At 44.5% G+C, this 15,484-nt stretch overlaps 1 protein-coding gene across 1 annotated transcript in view; it reads right to left on the bottom strand.

The window, feature by feature from the left end:
• The window catches only part of NDC1 (NDC1 transmembrane nucleoporin), a 245,122-nt gene that overhangs the window by 202,679 nt on the left and 26,959 nt on the right, over positions 1–15,484 (bottom strand). Inside the window, exons 2-6 of the mRNA XM_086952478.1 lie at positions 9,789–9,909; positions 8,494–8,595; positions 7,457–7,631; positions 6,243–6,381; positions 3,484–3,592 (exon numbers count right to left, since the gene is read on the bottom strand). Of these exons, the coding sequence (XP_086808604.1) occupies positions 3,484–3,592; positions 6,243–6,381; positions 7,457–7,631; positions 8,494–8,595; positions 9,789–9,909 (646 nt within the window). The remainder of the gene's footprint in view (positions 1–3,483; positions 3,593–6,242; positions 6,382–7,456; positions 7,632–8,493; positions 8,596–9,788; positions 9,910–15,484) is intronic.

The raw sequence follows: 15,484 nt of genomic DNA on the forward strand, positions 1-15,484 counted from the left end.
AGTAAAAAATAAAAATGGCAAAATAAGGAAGTAATACGATCACAAAAAGGTGCTGTATTACACAGCTTAATTTGCCTTTTCTTGCAGCATAACATAGGCAAACCTGCCGCACAATTTGGTCTTCCTCTGCCACATAAGTCCAATGGTCCTAATGATAGTCCTGCTTGAAAAGCTTAAGGGAAATTCTTTCTTCGTGCCGAATTGAAGGGAGACTTTAGTGATCCAGGCATCTATCTCATTAAGTTTGGATTACAGGAATGCGGTCTTCCAGGACTTACCTACATAGGTTATCCATCACCTTCTGATTGTACAAAATGCAGGTGTAACATGCATCATTGAATTACCCCAGTGTGTGTTGATTATATCCCAGTTGAATTTCCTCCATAGGTTTCCACTGAATAAATTAATGTGGATTAAAAGACACTTTGCATGGTTCGCAAGGCACTTGTACTCGGGATCTCACCTTCTTTCAGAAGTGCCCACTCATACGTTTTGTCCCTCTTCTCATGCACTCTTGGTTAGGCCTAGGTTCCATCGCACTATAGCAAGCAGACACTCTTTCTTGAGTCTTGCTCTTATTCCCAGTAAACCAGATTTGAAACTCTGCCCATGTGAATAATGCGCCTGTAAAAGTTCAGAGTGCAGTAAATTAAAGGCAGATGTACAGGCATTGCCAACGCGTCATAATGAGCTTCATAAATCATTGGCAAATTCCATATTTGCAAAGAAAACATACCATGGTTTATAAGAAAGTGATGATTATTGATCCCACTTTTTGCCAATGCAACTCTGCTGCAACTTTAAAAGCCAGCGATGAGGGATGAGGCAAGGGCTCAAAATGTTGAAGTCTTATTTTTTGCCAACCTTATGGGTTTGTTCGCGCAAGTGGTCTCTTTATTTGGCTAACCATATTATGGTTATAGACAAAGAATTAATATTCCACGTAATTTCTATTTTCTGCATATTCAACACGGCAGAGTTGCATGTCTTAACAAGCATTTACAATGCAATGGTTTCGCCTTTGGAAAAGTTAGAGCTATTGGCATTGTAAATGACAACATTTGTGTTTATGTATTAGTTTTGAAAACAGATTCGCATTCTTTATACTTTAAAATTCCTGCTACCTTTCATCAAAAGTCACACTTCACGGAGTTGCGCTTAAATGCGGTCACTTATCTTCGTCCCAGAAAAGCCCGCGGGAAAACTGGAAAAACCCCTAAAAACAAAGGATAAAAGGACAATACTGCTAATTGGGCTGTGTCATTATCTGTAAGGCATGAAACGAAGAAAGCCATTGATTGTTTAATACACATGCACTGGAATATTCGCATCTGATACGAGTCCGAATGCCCATGTGCATGAGAAAATAAAGCGCTGCTATGAGATCTTGGCTTCGCCGGTTTACATTATAATATTTGTAATGACGATTTCAAGGGCGAGCACGCGACCCCTGACGGCTGTTTTAAACGAGTCTGTGGTGGTGGGTGAGTGAGTCAACACACTGATGAACGAGGGTGTGCATGAATCCGGAAGGGACTGTATATTACAGGGTAAGTTATTGAGTGCACAGATAAACAGGCAAGTGGATCCATGCTTGAATGAGTTAGTAAGGATAACGGAGTGAATGAATAGAGATAAGTAAAAGGTATATGAGTAAATAAGTTAATACATTAGTAAATCGATGGATGAATGGTTGGGATATCCATCCATCTATGCATTCCAGATCTGTCAATTAAGTTACCCATGGCCATCCCTTCACCCAGCCACTCATCCGTCCATGTATACACCCACACTATCCAAGTATCCATCAATGCACCACCACATACATTCATCTAGTCATGCATGTATCCACAAATACATTTGCATTCTCCACGAACCTGTGCGCCCATTTATGCCTGTTTGCTTGTAGTCTGTAATTGTAGCTGTGCCTGCACGTGTGATGCCTGTGTTTGTATCTGTCTGTGTATGTGCCTCACTGGAATGAGCATTGTGTATGAATGTGTCAATCTCTGCATGCCTAAATGCTTGCATGTGCCGGTACATGTGAGACTCTTGAGTGCTTATGGAAGTCTGCTGATGACCCAGCACAATCAATGTTCCCAGCGTGCTCCCTCCCGTCCCATTCCCTGAAACTGCCCGCCTCGCTGGCTGTGAGAGTAGAAGAGCTTCCTGGAGCCAGGCTCTGCCCTACGCTAAGGAACAATCTTTTCAAATAAAGTACTCTTCAACTGGTGCTTTCCGGGTGAGGATCAACGCGAGGAACAGGTTGGTAGAACACTTTCGAAAGTCAGGTCAACTTGCACTCAGAGGAACTGTGCTTCTTCTCTGCTAGTATACAAATACCATTCGTAGGGTCAGGTCTGTCTCGACGCTGCTGTGAATCCGCGCCTGGTTTTCCACGAGCCGCGAGTGAGCTGCAGAACGCTGAGAACGGAGAGACTAATGCCAAGGTGGTGAATCTGGGTTGAGGCTGGGTTGCGGGTGCCCCAGTGTCTAGCCGCCCGAGCCAGACCCCTATTTGCAGTGGCGGTTTGGTGCGCGATTGTGAAGGAGCTGCGAGGGAGCTGCTTTGGGAGAGCAGCTCCCAGTAAGACAAGCATTAAGCACGGGCACACGGACAGCAGGAGGGTGGGTGGGTCGGGAACAGGCAAACGGACAGCGGGAGGGGGGGCGGGAACGGGCAAACGGACAGCGGGGGGGGCAGGAACGTTCAAAGCACTCACCTGGACCTGGACTTCCTCCGGCGGCGGTCGGCCGCAGAATGACCAAACGAAACATGGACTACAAAAAAAATAAACCCCGCCCACTGCCGCACTGATGTCCTAAAAGGGCCTGGATGAGAAAAAATCTCAGGAACGCCCACGTGGCGCCTCGAACCATGACAGACAGATCTCACTTCCAATGGTTAGCCTCCATTTATGGAGCTAGCCAATGGAAGTGAGAGGAGTGACAAAGGAACCATACTCTTCACAAAAGTTTTCGCCTGCGCGAAACGCTGCTTGCGCAGCTTTCGACAGGCGTGAAACCTAAAAAGGGCTCCATTTTACCCAAGAAAAACTGCAATAAAGAATTGCTTTGGTATGTGATGCTGAAACATAATGCTGCTTTTGGCATTTTTCATGTGAAAACGTTATCAGGTAAAATATTGCTAATCATCTTGAAAAGGTAAAGCAAGAACTGAGCTACGTTTTCTTAACATCATCTTGTGGCTGTATGCGCCAGAGTGTTTTGCGATGTTGTCGATTGATTTTAGTGTACAATGCATGAAAAGCTCTGGTACTACACATCCTGTGGACATTTTCAAATGGTCCGTCCAAAGTATTGTGGTTGGTCCTCACTACAAACTTTTCTTTACCAATCTTACACATATAAGAACAGAGCCTGGAGGTGGTAGTCTGAATATTGACATTTTTTAACCACTTTTTAAAAGCTGCATGAACTAGATTATATCGCAAAAGTAATAAATCAAATAAAGCCTCTTACCCAACATGTAGTAAGTAATAAAAAAGTTCCGAACAAGATACAATGATTCCACACAGCCATGCTTTATCAGAAGGGACAATGATCTTCTAAAGCACAAGTATTTGTATTGCTGAAAAGAAGAAAAAACATAAAAAGACATTTTAATGTAAATCCAGCACATGGGTTAAAAAGCTAAATCAAATAAACTATGTGAAAAATGTGAAATACACGATCTTTCATAGGCAACTTAGTGAAATCCCCATATCACATCGCTATATAAAGCAATTATACAGAAAAGGCAAACCTGTTGCCAGCATCACATTATCTAATTATAAAATAATGTTCGCACAACATACACATCTCCAAAATGCTAGACTGTTGGCTCCTTATTACCAATTTTTCAGAACCTTGATCTAGACCCTCTAAAAGCTTATTCACATTTCCAGCTTTTACTAAACTTTGGTAACAGCATTAAACTAATTGATATAGCTCTAAACCATAAACCAGAGAACTTCGATCACAAACAGCGGTCTAGTACAACCCCAATTGCATGCATCCCTTGCACAACTTGAAATTTTGAATTCTTGGGGACAGGTCACCAAAACCTAACAAAATATTAAGACTCAGGAGTTGGAGACTGCGTAGGTCAAGCATAGGCTTCAGACACATAATTGGAATATAATATTTGTATCAGATTAAATGGCTTCCATAATCTGTTGTGTTCAAAATAGTGCTATAGGCAGTCTCCCCAGGCTGCTCAGCAAAGTAAAAAAAAGGGGTTCTGAGGAAGGTGAGAAGTCCAGTCATCGAACGATGCGTCGCTTGCTGAATAGAACATTGGCGAATGAAGGCTGTTAAGGGGCTTGTTTGCAGTGGACAGTAAAATCAAACAGAAATTTAAATTCAAAGAACAAGAGCGGCTATACTACCTTAAACTGGCAAAATTGACTCCTCAACCCCTGCATAAAGAAGCAACTTTTAAACCCCTAACATATGCAGTATCTTGCTAAACGCAGGACAGCCACTTACAAGGACTTACCATAAAATAAAGGGGAAAGGAGTTAGAGATGTCAAAGGAACATGGAGAAATGAGACTTACTATGGAGGAACAAAGGGGCACAAACAGTTTAATCACCCCACAAGCTTAAAGACTATGTACACAGGGTAGTATGGGAAATTATGACAATACAACATTGAGGAGGGGCTCAAGGATCCATAAATTGAAGACCTGCAGATTGGTAACTCCCTTCCAGAAAAGCCACTCACTCATGTAAACTAGGATATGTAGCTCTGAATAGTGAATATCTGGAAGGGACAATATTAGGCCTGCGTGTGCCTGATACAGAAGACTCCCTAGCAGACAAATATGCCTTACACCAACATATGCTGGGGACAAGACGAATACAGATAGCTTCATATTGGAAAAATGCAGATTTTAAGAATGGGACACTATGGTTGTCAGTAACAGATACTGTGTGAAAAGGCTTAGCGTTCACCAACTGTCTTCTTAACCTAGATAGTAAACATGGATATGTATCCACCATGAGTAAAAGTAGCACATCTGTTTGATTCCTAAGTGTAGGGCAGGGAGGTAACTCCAGTGGAGATCAGTCAAGTATGGGTTGAGAATGTTCTTTCACATCTTTTGGGTGGATGTTTCAGATGTCAGCGAGTCTAGTGAGCGAATGTTAGGCTTATGGTTCTATTTGCCTACAGTTGGAGGCTTTCATTGGTTGTTTGACCTTCTTTCTGAACAAGCTATGAGGATAATTTACACTTCATAAAGGACTGTATAACAGATAAGTCCCTTGGAAGCCAAAAAGGACAGCAAAAAGGTTTAAATAAAAGTGTGGATTGGTTTCTAAAGGTTTCTGATAAACTATTAGCTTAAAGAAATTGAGTTTTGTTGGGGATATTGTCCAATTTGGTTAGGAACAGATATTGGTTATTGAACAAGTTAATGACCATTACATTAACTTGTTTAGAAATAACTGTATAAGTTATCACTTTTATTTCAAATTATAAATGACTGTTTAATGTTTTTGCAGAAACTTTGTACATGCTTGTATAATATTTCAGGAAATACATGTGTATTTTACCAATGTTGAGCCCAAAAACCAACTTCTCAATGAAGATTTATGGGTTTCTGCATTTTAGTGAAGTGCCATATTAGCTATGAGTCACGTCCACTAAAGTTTATCTAAATTTACTAAAACAGCACCTTTTTACGACTACACAATATGCCTCCAGCTAGGCTGCCCCTTTAAGAAAATAAATGTACTTTTTGGAAATGTTGTAGATAACTGCTCAACATACTAGAAATACACAAGGACAGATGGACCAAATAAGTTCAACACTAACTATGATTTCAGTTCACCTCCGAATAGGATTTTAGGTCAGAGGCAAAATTAGACCATATACTGCACCATGTTCAGGAAACTCCTGTGATCGAAAACCATCATGGTCACAGATCACCTTTACCAGAGGGTTTTAAAGGAAATACACCTTACTCTTCATGAGATTTTACAGTACAATAATAGAACTCACACCCTGAATTTTAAGTGTTTAACAAAAGAGCAAGTTGAGTTAAATACAATCAGCTACATCCCATTAAAATAAAACTTAAGCAAAGTAAAGCACAATAGCCCCCACATACTACTGATATCTAAATTCTTAAATGAGGGTTGAGCCAGGTAAACATCAATGGATGACAGTCATCATTAATAACATCCTACGACAAGAGAAAAATTACAGCCTAATGTATGCATGGTTTAACTCACCTGTATAGCTGGAAAAGGTAGATAGTTCATGTTGTGAATAAAAAACTGGAGGCTGTAACTGTACCCCACAAAAGCTCCAGCCAAAAGAATGAAAAGGTGGTACTCATTAAGGCACATGTGTATCCCGGATCCATCTGGGCTACAGGTAAAGACAGGTTTACATTAATGTGTCAGAAAATAGCATCACAGATTAAAAAGTTAAAGCTCACAGACATGAATCACCATCACATGATGTGCAGTGTTCTTAAACAAGAACTGTAGGGAAATTAACAATCCACTTGCACTTAAGCATATCTCTTCATAAGGGAGAGCAATAAGCAAGGAGTGCATTTTAAAACCTAGTAGGCTGCAACAGTCGACTGAAAAGGAATAAGATCTAAAAACTAGAAGGGCAGGATGTAGAGAGAGAACAGAATCTGGAATTGGGATTCTGACTTGCAAAGGTCTCTTTGCCCACCTACTACAGCACCCATCCCAGTTCCCACAACCTCCCACCCTCCAAACTCCCACAGGGCCACTGGTCAACCACTGACAGGAATTATAAAGAATCACATTCAAGAACTACATAGTGAAAAATAATTCTGGCTGTGACCAACATCTACCCCATGCATGTTATCATGCAGGCAAGCTCGCTATCGAACACTTATTAGGACAGCGAACGAAGGTTGAAGCAATGAACCTCTGGCAGCAACTGAGCAGAAAGAGGTCTCCAGAATTTCAGTCCTTAGAGGGGGTGACAGAGTGGAGAGAAAGGGAGGAGAAGAAAGAATGTTTTTGAGGGGGTTTATCATCAGTGCAGTTACTTCTAGGCAGCAGAACCTAGACTATTCGCTTTGATGTACATATGCCGCAAGTTACAAATAGCAATCTAAAAGATGCCAAGTTGAAGGTCATCCTGCCTTTGTAACACTCTCCCTTGACTCACAAGAGGAAAAACTTCACAGCAATCATCCTCTTTCGTAGAGACAACTACAGGTTTTCACTGCTTGCACTACGGTCATCAATTGCTGAACAAAAGATATTGGATTTATACATTATTAATAAACTGGCTAATTTTAGTGTTCAGATGTACAAATAATGTACGTGTGTTAATCTTTGGTTATTAACAAGATTTTCATATGCAATTTTATTTTAATGCAAATAAGAAAATGGTACATCAATGAAAAAACAGCTCAAATAAACAATAACCTGAAGAAACAAGATTGCAAACTCACCTTTCTGTAGAGGAACATGGCACAGCAAGATACTGGTATCTGCCCTTCGTCATAACAGCAGCACACCAAGCTAGTAGCATTCCCATCATAGCATGAACTACTGAATGAAGAACCTGATGTGGGTGGATCACTTTTCCAATCAAAGCAAATCGAGAGCAAGGAATCAAAGGCACAACTGTAAACAGAAAGCACAATTAAGCTTGATCAAAAGACATTACCTAACAAGATTAATGTTGGTTTTGATAAACAAGTAATGCCAAATCATTTTATGTGAATGACATAATGCACTGGAAAATAAGCAAACTATTTTAATTCAGAAATACTTGCCGAAACATTTTATCAACCCTTGTGCATTACCAACAGTGACATAAATGTACAATTGAATCCTCATATGCTACATTCAAAATAATTCCCTAGGAGTACATAGGATTCTGGATTCTAGATCTAACCACTGCGAATTTCTACAAACGTGGCCACTCCAAAAACTTATAGGAACCAATATAAATTAAACAGAACAAACAAATAGCCAAAAATTGAGATTGTATGTCATCTTATATTCTTGTACATCCTCCATCTGGTTATATTTCAATCTAACTTTTCCACGTGCAATATGTGCGCTGGTTAAGGAAGTAAAATCTATATTGCTTCCATTTTACCACCCTTCATTTCCCAACATCAGCAAAACTGGATAATAAGCAGCTCGGTGCAAACTAAATAAATTCAGTAGAAAATATCCCCCCCATCTCGGAATAAACACGTGACAGATAAGCCGGGACAGAGGCAAAAGCACTAATCAAGTAATTCAAAATCGCTACGGACAATACTTGACTACGAACACTGGAAGGAAGAAGCATAGCTTTAATTCTTGGGGTTCTAACCTATGCCAGCTAGCTTTACACAGCGTTTTAAAGTCCTACACCTACATAAAACACTGAATCAGGACAGAGAGGATCAATATTACCCAATGTGCTACCATAATAAGGCTACTTTCCACGGGGAAGAGGAACTTCAGCCTTAAAATGATGTCCAAAACTTACCAGTATAAAATTCCAAATTGAAGACGCTTACGATCATCATCACCGCAGTCATAAGCAACATACAAAAGAATGTGTACGAGCTCCCTAAATCACCAAGCGAATCTGGAAGCAAACAGAATGTGAACCGAGTTAACTAAACATTTGCAAGGCGCACATTTTTAATAGCCTAAAGAGATAATTAAACAAAATGTTAATCCGTAGCACACAGGGCAGCGGAGCGTGACAATTGAGATATCAAAATTTGGAAGGCACATGATTTCACCAGTATTATTCAAATTTATCACAGATTTCTGTGAAGGTGGTTCATTTCAAAACCTTTTCAGTGCACTGTAAAACATACAGTAGTATGCCTGTAATTCAGCAGCCGAGCGTAACGATGAAACTTCACTTCTCATCAGCTCCGTAGTAAACAGGCATTCATTTTAGTTATTCTAATGTCCAATGATCAATTCCATGCAAGTCCTATTGCTGTGCTGTTCTTATTTAGGTGAGTGCACTTTCTAAGTAGCTTCCTTAGGCCGGTGGGGCTATTTCTTGATTTAAAGGGATTGGTTAACACTTTGAGCCAGATTATTTTTATTTATTTGAAGTTTTTATATGGCGCCTTATTACCGGACAGGACAAACCACTTTACAGAGAACCAAACAGTTAACTTGAGTTAGAGTGTCAAAGACCAGAGAGGTGATTACGGGCTTCAGTGGGGGCACAATTATATCCAGCAGCCTTTGGCCAGAGAGACCCGCCACTGTGCAGCTGTGACCAGAGGCTCTGCCTTCAAAAGCATCAAACCGTTCCCACAGCACCTGGTGCACCCAGACACGTGCAAAGAGCAGGCCCCATCTGAGCCGGTCAGCGGGCAGAAGAGGCAGAGACAGCCCTCATGCCCAGGAAATGAAAGGTGGTGGCAGGGAATTGTCACCACTGTGCCTTATTTTAACTGTTTGCTGGAAAAAAACTATTTGCTTCAAACTTGAAGAAACATGCAATTTTGTGATAGGTTACTTTTTTGTTAAGCTTAAGGGATAATACAGAACACCCAATATTGCACTCAGCGTTTGTATATCAGCATAGTGAATGTCTGATTTTGAACATCAACACACTATTCAATAAATAACTACATCTGAATTAAACCTTTGGACCTCTCTTACTCTGCACAGCAACTTTGAATAATGCCCTTAAAGGATGCTTTGATGCAAACATTGTGAATAACACCTTTCTTGAGAATAACACCTTCTTGACTATATCAATGTCAGAGTAGGCAGTTTTATTCATGAATTATAAAATAAACAACTTACCTGTGACCCACTGTAAGGGATGAAGCAAATCAACTCTGCTTAGAATTATAAAAGCTGCAGTGCATAAAGGCAGTAGAAGAATAGACCACGCAAAGCTGGCAGCTACTCTCCAACTCAACACCTGATTAGAGCAAGAAAAAAAAATTATAAATGGAAAGGTCAGTCCTTAACTCCATTAACAGTTGAAGTGTGATATACTTCGCATTGACTTTGAAATACCTCAATTTTCATTATTACTAGATAGGAAGAATGTGTGAAACACTTTTTAGCAATAAAAACAAGGTTCCCAATTTTCTGATTTTACTTCTGATATAGAGAAACCACACACTGCTTCATGTCCGGTCTTAGAACAGGAGAAAAAAAATGGAAAATAGACATTTTCCCTAAAATGTTTTACTTTATATTTAGATACTTTAGATGGTCACTGAGATTATACTAGATAATGAATCAGTTTCTGAGAAAGCATAGCCAAGTTCAAAATACGTTGTACCAAATTCAGAAAACTTAATTCGGCGAGTAAGGAAAACTAAAAATTCTATAGTAAGCAGCACCCAAGTAAGGAGTTATTCACATTTAAAGAGAAACAAGCATTTACAATGCAATGGTTTCGCCTTTGGAAACGTTAGAGCTATTGGCATTGTAAATGACAAAATTTGTATTTATGTGTTGGTTTTGAAAACCGATAAATAAATGGCATTGTCATTTACATTGCCATTAGCTTAATCTCTCCTTACAAGATGGATGTGCACTGTGGGGTTTCCAGGGCTGAGGCCCGCGAGCCCAGACACTCATTAAAACCCACAAGGCGTTTTCATGCAAATCAGACAGCCTCAGCCACAGAACAGAGCTATCATTTCAGGGCCCGTTCTTAGGAGGCCGGCGTCACCCCACCCCGCTGACTATCTTAAGGTTGCAAAAAATAAAAGCGAAATCATAGATTTGAGACCCCCCTTCTGCTTCAGGAACAAAACCTTAGTCTTTTCCACTGAAAGGGGGAGGTTTTGTGTGTTGCAACCAGAAGAGCTGTGTGTCAAGCAGGGCCCTTCAAGGAGGCACAGGCCCGTGTGGCAGTGAGAGAGGGAGAAAGAGAGGAATAAAGTAGGAAGCAAAGAAAAGCGCGAGAGGGGAGGCAGGAGAGAGAAGAGAACAGAATGACTGCAGGCAAACAAAGAGGGAAAAGAAGGAGTGGGAGAGAAAAAGGCAATAAAGAGAAGGCAAGGACGAAGTAAAATAACCAAAGAGGGTGAGAGAGGAAAAGCGGGCAGATCGCGATTGTAGAGACAGAGGGCAGAGAAGGGCGAGCGATGACAGATGAATGGAGATAGTGATGCACGCAGCAGGCAGTGCCGCCTTTGAACCAAGCGGTCTCAGCTAAGACAACATAGTGGTCTCCCGTCCTCTGCCAGGCCGCAGAGGACGGGAGAAAAACATCCCCTTCTGTACTTCTGGATACGTGTGCGGTGCGCAGCTTTAGACGAGGCAAAACCTAAAAAGGGCTAGTCCGTGAGCTTGAGCTCAACACGCCATGTAAATAACCAATGGATGTGGTGCCCATGGTGATGGTTGCCAGGCCCATTAGGAACAGCACCTTGCATCCCTGTTGATCCCACATACATTGAATAACGACCAATCTGCCTATATGCAGGCTGCTATGCAGTTCATCTCAAAATACGTTCGGACTACTGTTCGTGCAGTATTCTATTTTTTTTAATTTTCTGCAGCCTTTTAAATGCTATATGACATATATCCTGGCCTGTATTCATATTACCTAAAATGTATAAATAACACACACAAATCAACAGTATTAAGTTTATCGACTTTGCACGGATTAAGGATAGCTCAGCTCTATCGACTATGTGGCTTAAAAATGCACCTTCTACACCAGCCGCTTGACACCAGGCGAGCCACACGCTCGCTGTAAGGTCCAATTATGCCAACCCCCTGTGCAGTCCTCCCTATCTAGTGCGTCACTGCACGCACAACAGGAGGTCGGAGCCCCCGAGTTCCAAAAGATGCAAAAGATGGGACAGAATGATAGTCGCCACCAGGTCACAGTTAAACACCCTCCTGTGTCTGCTCTCCCAAATTGGGTTTCATTTTGTAAGGCACTTATTTATGTTCCTTAAAACAAACAATTAGTCATGACCCGTCTAAGCAACGATTGCGATCTCACCGCCGGAGCGTATCGACATCACATAGCAGGCTAAAGAAATTGCTGCAGCGTGCCCGGGACTCACTGCCTACCCCAAGGCTGCCTACCCGAAGGGGTGCCGCTAGGACAGCGAGTCTGCAAAGCAAAGCGGACCCTTACAATATCTCAACCCATCTGCTGCATCGTATCTGTCTCACCCGCCAGGGAAAGCAACCACGGCATACCATGCACCATCTGATCCTCGGCAGGCTGCCCGCAAACCGGTCAGGCCGGGCCCGACCCCCAACCTTGCGCCATCGCTGCATCTTAGGGTGGGGGGCCGCTTTGATGAGGGGTTGGAACGCCCCAGCGATCCAGCGCGTCGTCCCCTATGAAGACGGCGGAGCACTACCTCGTGCCATCTACGCTCGGGCCTCCCGGGCAAGCCTCCCCATAACCTCGGAGAAAACCACCTTAAGTGGCAACCACCCGTGATGTGACGCCTGTTAGGGAAGCGACACACCATCCCTGTGCTCCTCGCTGCACGGCCCCCACATGGGACACCAGCTCCCTGCCTCGGCCACATACGTGCACTAAATCCCCACCGCAGAAGGTGGGGCTTGAAACCACGACCTCGAGGTGACACAACAAAACAGTGTGAGTAGCGCAGCGGACACAGGCATGAACTGGCGGCCACACGATCTGCAAGCCAGGTCAAAACCAATTAACTGGGCCACCGCAGGAATTACACACAACCCAGGCCCAGCCACCCTCCCTGCCCCAGCCTGCTATACAGGAGGGAAGTATGGGCTTGGGAAGTGTTGCTCCTCAACCCGAGAGAGAGGACTAACATCCATTTGTCCTACGCATCATGCAGAGCTGGCAGCGAGAACACACGACCTCCAAACTCGGGCCTGCCACGACGCGAAACAACCAGTACAGTTGATAACTTCTCCCCCCCACTTGCGGAATTTCTCATACCACCGTGCCGTCTATCACTGGACTTGCTGCACCTCTGCTCTATAACCTCGGCACGGTGCACCTTGGGCTCGGAGCTGTGTGTGGTGGCCCCACGGTCTCATCGGACCCAACATGGCGGGCAAGGGCGACCCGGACAAGACAGCGAACAAAGGAGTTCGAGGCAAGTCCCAAGTGCAACAGAACAGGATTGATAGATATGCTCAACTCCGCATATCGCCGGCACCGGGAGCCTCTACTAAGGACATCTCTGCATCGGGCTCGCCGGATGGATCCGAGCCTACCCTCAGTGATGTTATGGGGGCCATCTCGGGCATCCGAGCAGAAATGCAGAAACAGCATGAGGTCCTGACTCACAAAGTGGACACACTGGCGGTGGATCTCACTCTCATCAGAGCCGATCTGGGTAAAACCAATGATCGGGTGAAATCACTGGACTTGAAAGCCTCGAGCCTCACTACCGACGTCTCGGACCTGCAAACCGAGGTCCGGACCCTACGACTCGCCTCTGACCAAGTCTTCAGGAGACTGGATGAATATGAAGGTCGTGCCAGGCGACAGAATGTCCGCATCATTGGCGTTCCGGAAGGGTCGGAGGATGCATCGGCGGACCTGTTTGTTGAGGACCTGATTCAGAACCATCTTACTCCCCCCGGGTTGAGCAAGTTCTTCTCGGTGGAGCGAGCGCACCGGGTGCCGGGTGGCCCGCCAAAGACGGGCGCGGCACCTCGACCCATCATTGCTAGGTTCCTCAACTTCAGGGACCGGGACGTAATTCTACAGGCGTCCAAGAGGCATGGTCCGCTACAGTATCAGAACTCAGAGGTGAATTTCTACCCGGACTTTACCAGAGCGGTGCAGAGACAGCGCCAGAGCTACGGAGGAGTGAAACGGCGACTGAGGGACATGGGACTCAAGTACTCTATGATGTTCCCGGCCAAGTTACGGGTCGAGCACGACGGCCGTGCAATGTTTTTTGACTTTCCGGACAATGTCAGCGAATGGCTCGACACCCTACCACAGCGAAGCGACGACCAGGAGAACAGCGATGGGGGCGCGGCTGGTGGCACAGATCTGTGAGGACTGGCTCTATCAAATGGACACTGGCGGTTGGTGATCCTGCTATATGTGACACTCGTCTCCTTTTCTCAGTGTAATAGCAATTTGAGATCCTGTTGTTTCATGGAGGGCGGCGGGGGGGTGTCCGCGGGGAATCCTTACTCCTCTTGGGGCTTTCTGTAGACTAGTTAATGGGGCGACAGGCACACTGCTGGTTGGGGGGGCTTTTTAGTCTGCTGCAGGGGTGCAGGGTGGGGGGTGTTTTGGGACAAGTTCGAATGTCTCTTAGAGTGTTTTTGTTTTCTTTCTTTCGGCAATGGGTGATGTATAATGTTGTACTTTCGGTTCTGCGAGGGTCTCTCGGGCCGGGTGGGGGTGGGTGCCACGATGATGGGGGGTAAGAAATTAAAGGTTATCAGTTGGAATGTCAACGGGCTGGGTGACCGAATCAAACGGGGAATTGTGCTTCATATGCTCAAGCGTCACATGCCTGATGTGGTTTTTCTGCAGGAAACTCATTTGATTGGGAACTCATGCAAAGCGCTCAGTCGAAAAGGGTACAAGATGGTGGCACACTCTGGGTTCACTTCAGGCTCTCGGGGGGTGGGCGTTCTTGTTCGGGCTTCCCTGCCGCTGGAGATTGACGTCACCACGATAGATGATAGAGGACGTTACGCAGCGGTGGCTGGGCGGTGGGAGGGGAGGACTCTCATCCTACTTTCGGTTTACGTCCCGCCTGGTCTACAGACCAGCACGTTCCAAGACCTTGGTGGCGCCATTTTAGCCCTGCCTGATGGCTTACTTATTGTTGGGGGTGACTTCAATTCCGTCTGTTCTGGCACTCTGGACCGACAACCATCTAGAGAGCTTCGCCAATCACAACTGTGGCTGCCCTCATTTATAGACTCAATGGGCCTTGTTGATAGTTGGAGAATCTTACACCCTACACTGCGTCAGTACTCCTTCCTGTCCAGCGCGCATGGTAGCTTGTCCCGAATAGACTATATCCTTACCTTGGCAGCACACGCTACGGCCGTGTCTGAGGCTCGTTTTCTGGCGCGTGGGGTTTCTGACCACTCCCCGCTCCTGGTCTCCTTTGATTTCGATATTCTTTTGTCGGTGCGACCGGCAACGGTCAACCCCTGGTACTTTCGTAACCCAAAGACCCGTGCCCTACTAGCCAAGGCGATAGACCGATACTTCCTCGAGAACGAGGGTTCGGTCGGGTCGGCCGCGACTCTGTGGGAGGCTTTCAAGACCGTCCTGAGGGGCGAGGCCTTTGCTTTGATAGCGGAGGCCCGTCGGAACAGAGACGCCGATCTCCTCTGTATCGAGGAGGAGATCTTGAACCTTGACGCCCAACTGGACCCTGACCCTAACCCAGACCTCCTCCATGCGCTTTCTCTAAAGCAACTGGAGTACCGTGATCTCGCTATGAATGCTGCCCAGGCCCTGGCTAGGGAACAGCAGGGCCGTATTTATGACGTGGGAGACAAGGCTGGTAAACTGTTGGCCTGGTTGGACAGGA

This window comes from Lissotriton vulgaris, chromosome 1_1 (assembly GCF_964263255.1).
Source record: "Lissotriton vulgaris chromosome 1_1, aLisVul1.2, whole genome shotgun sequence".
Lineage (NCBI taxonomy): Eukaryota > Metazoa > Chordata > Amphibia > Caudata > Salamandridae > Lissotriton > Lissotriton vulgaris.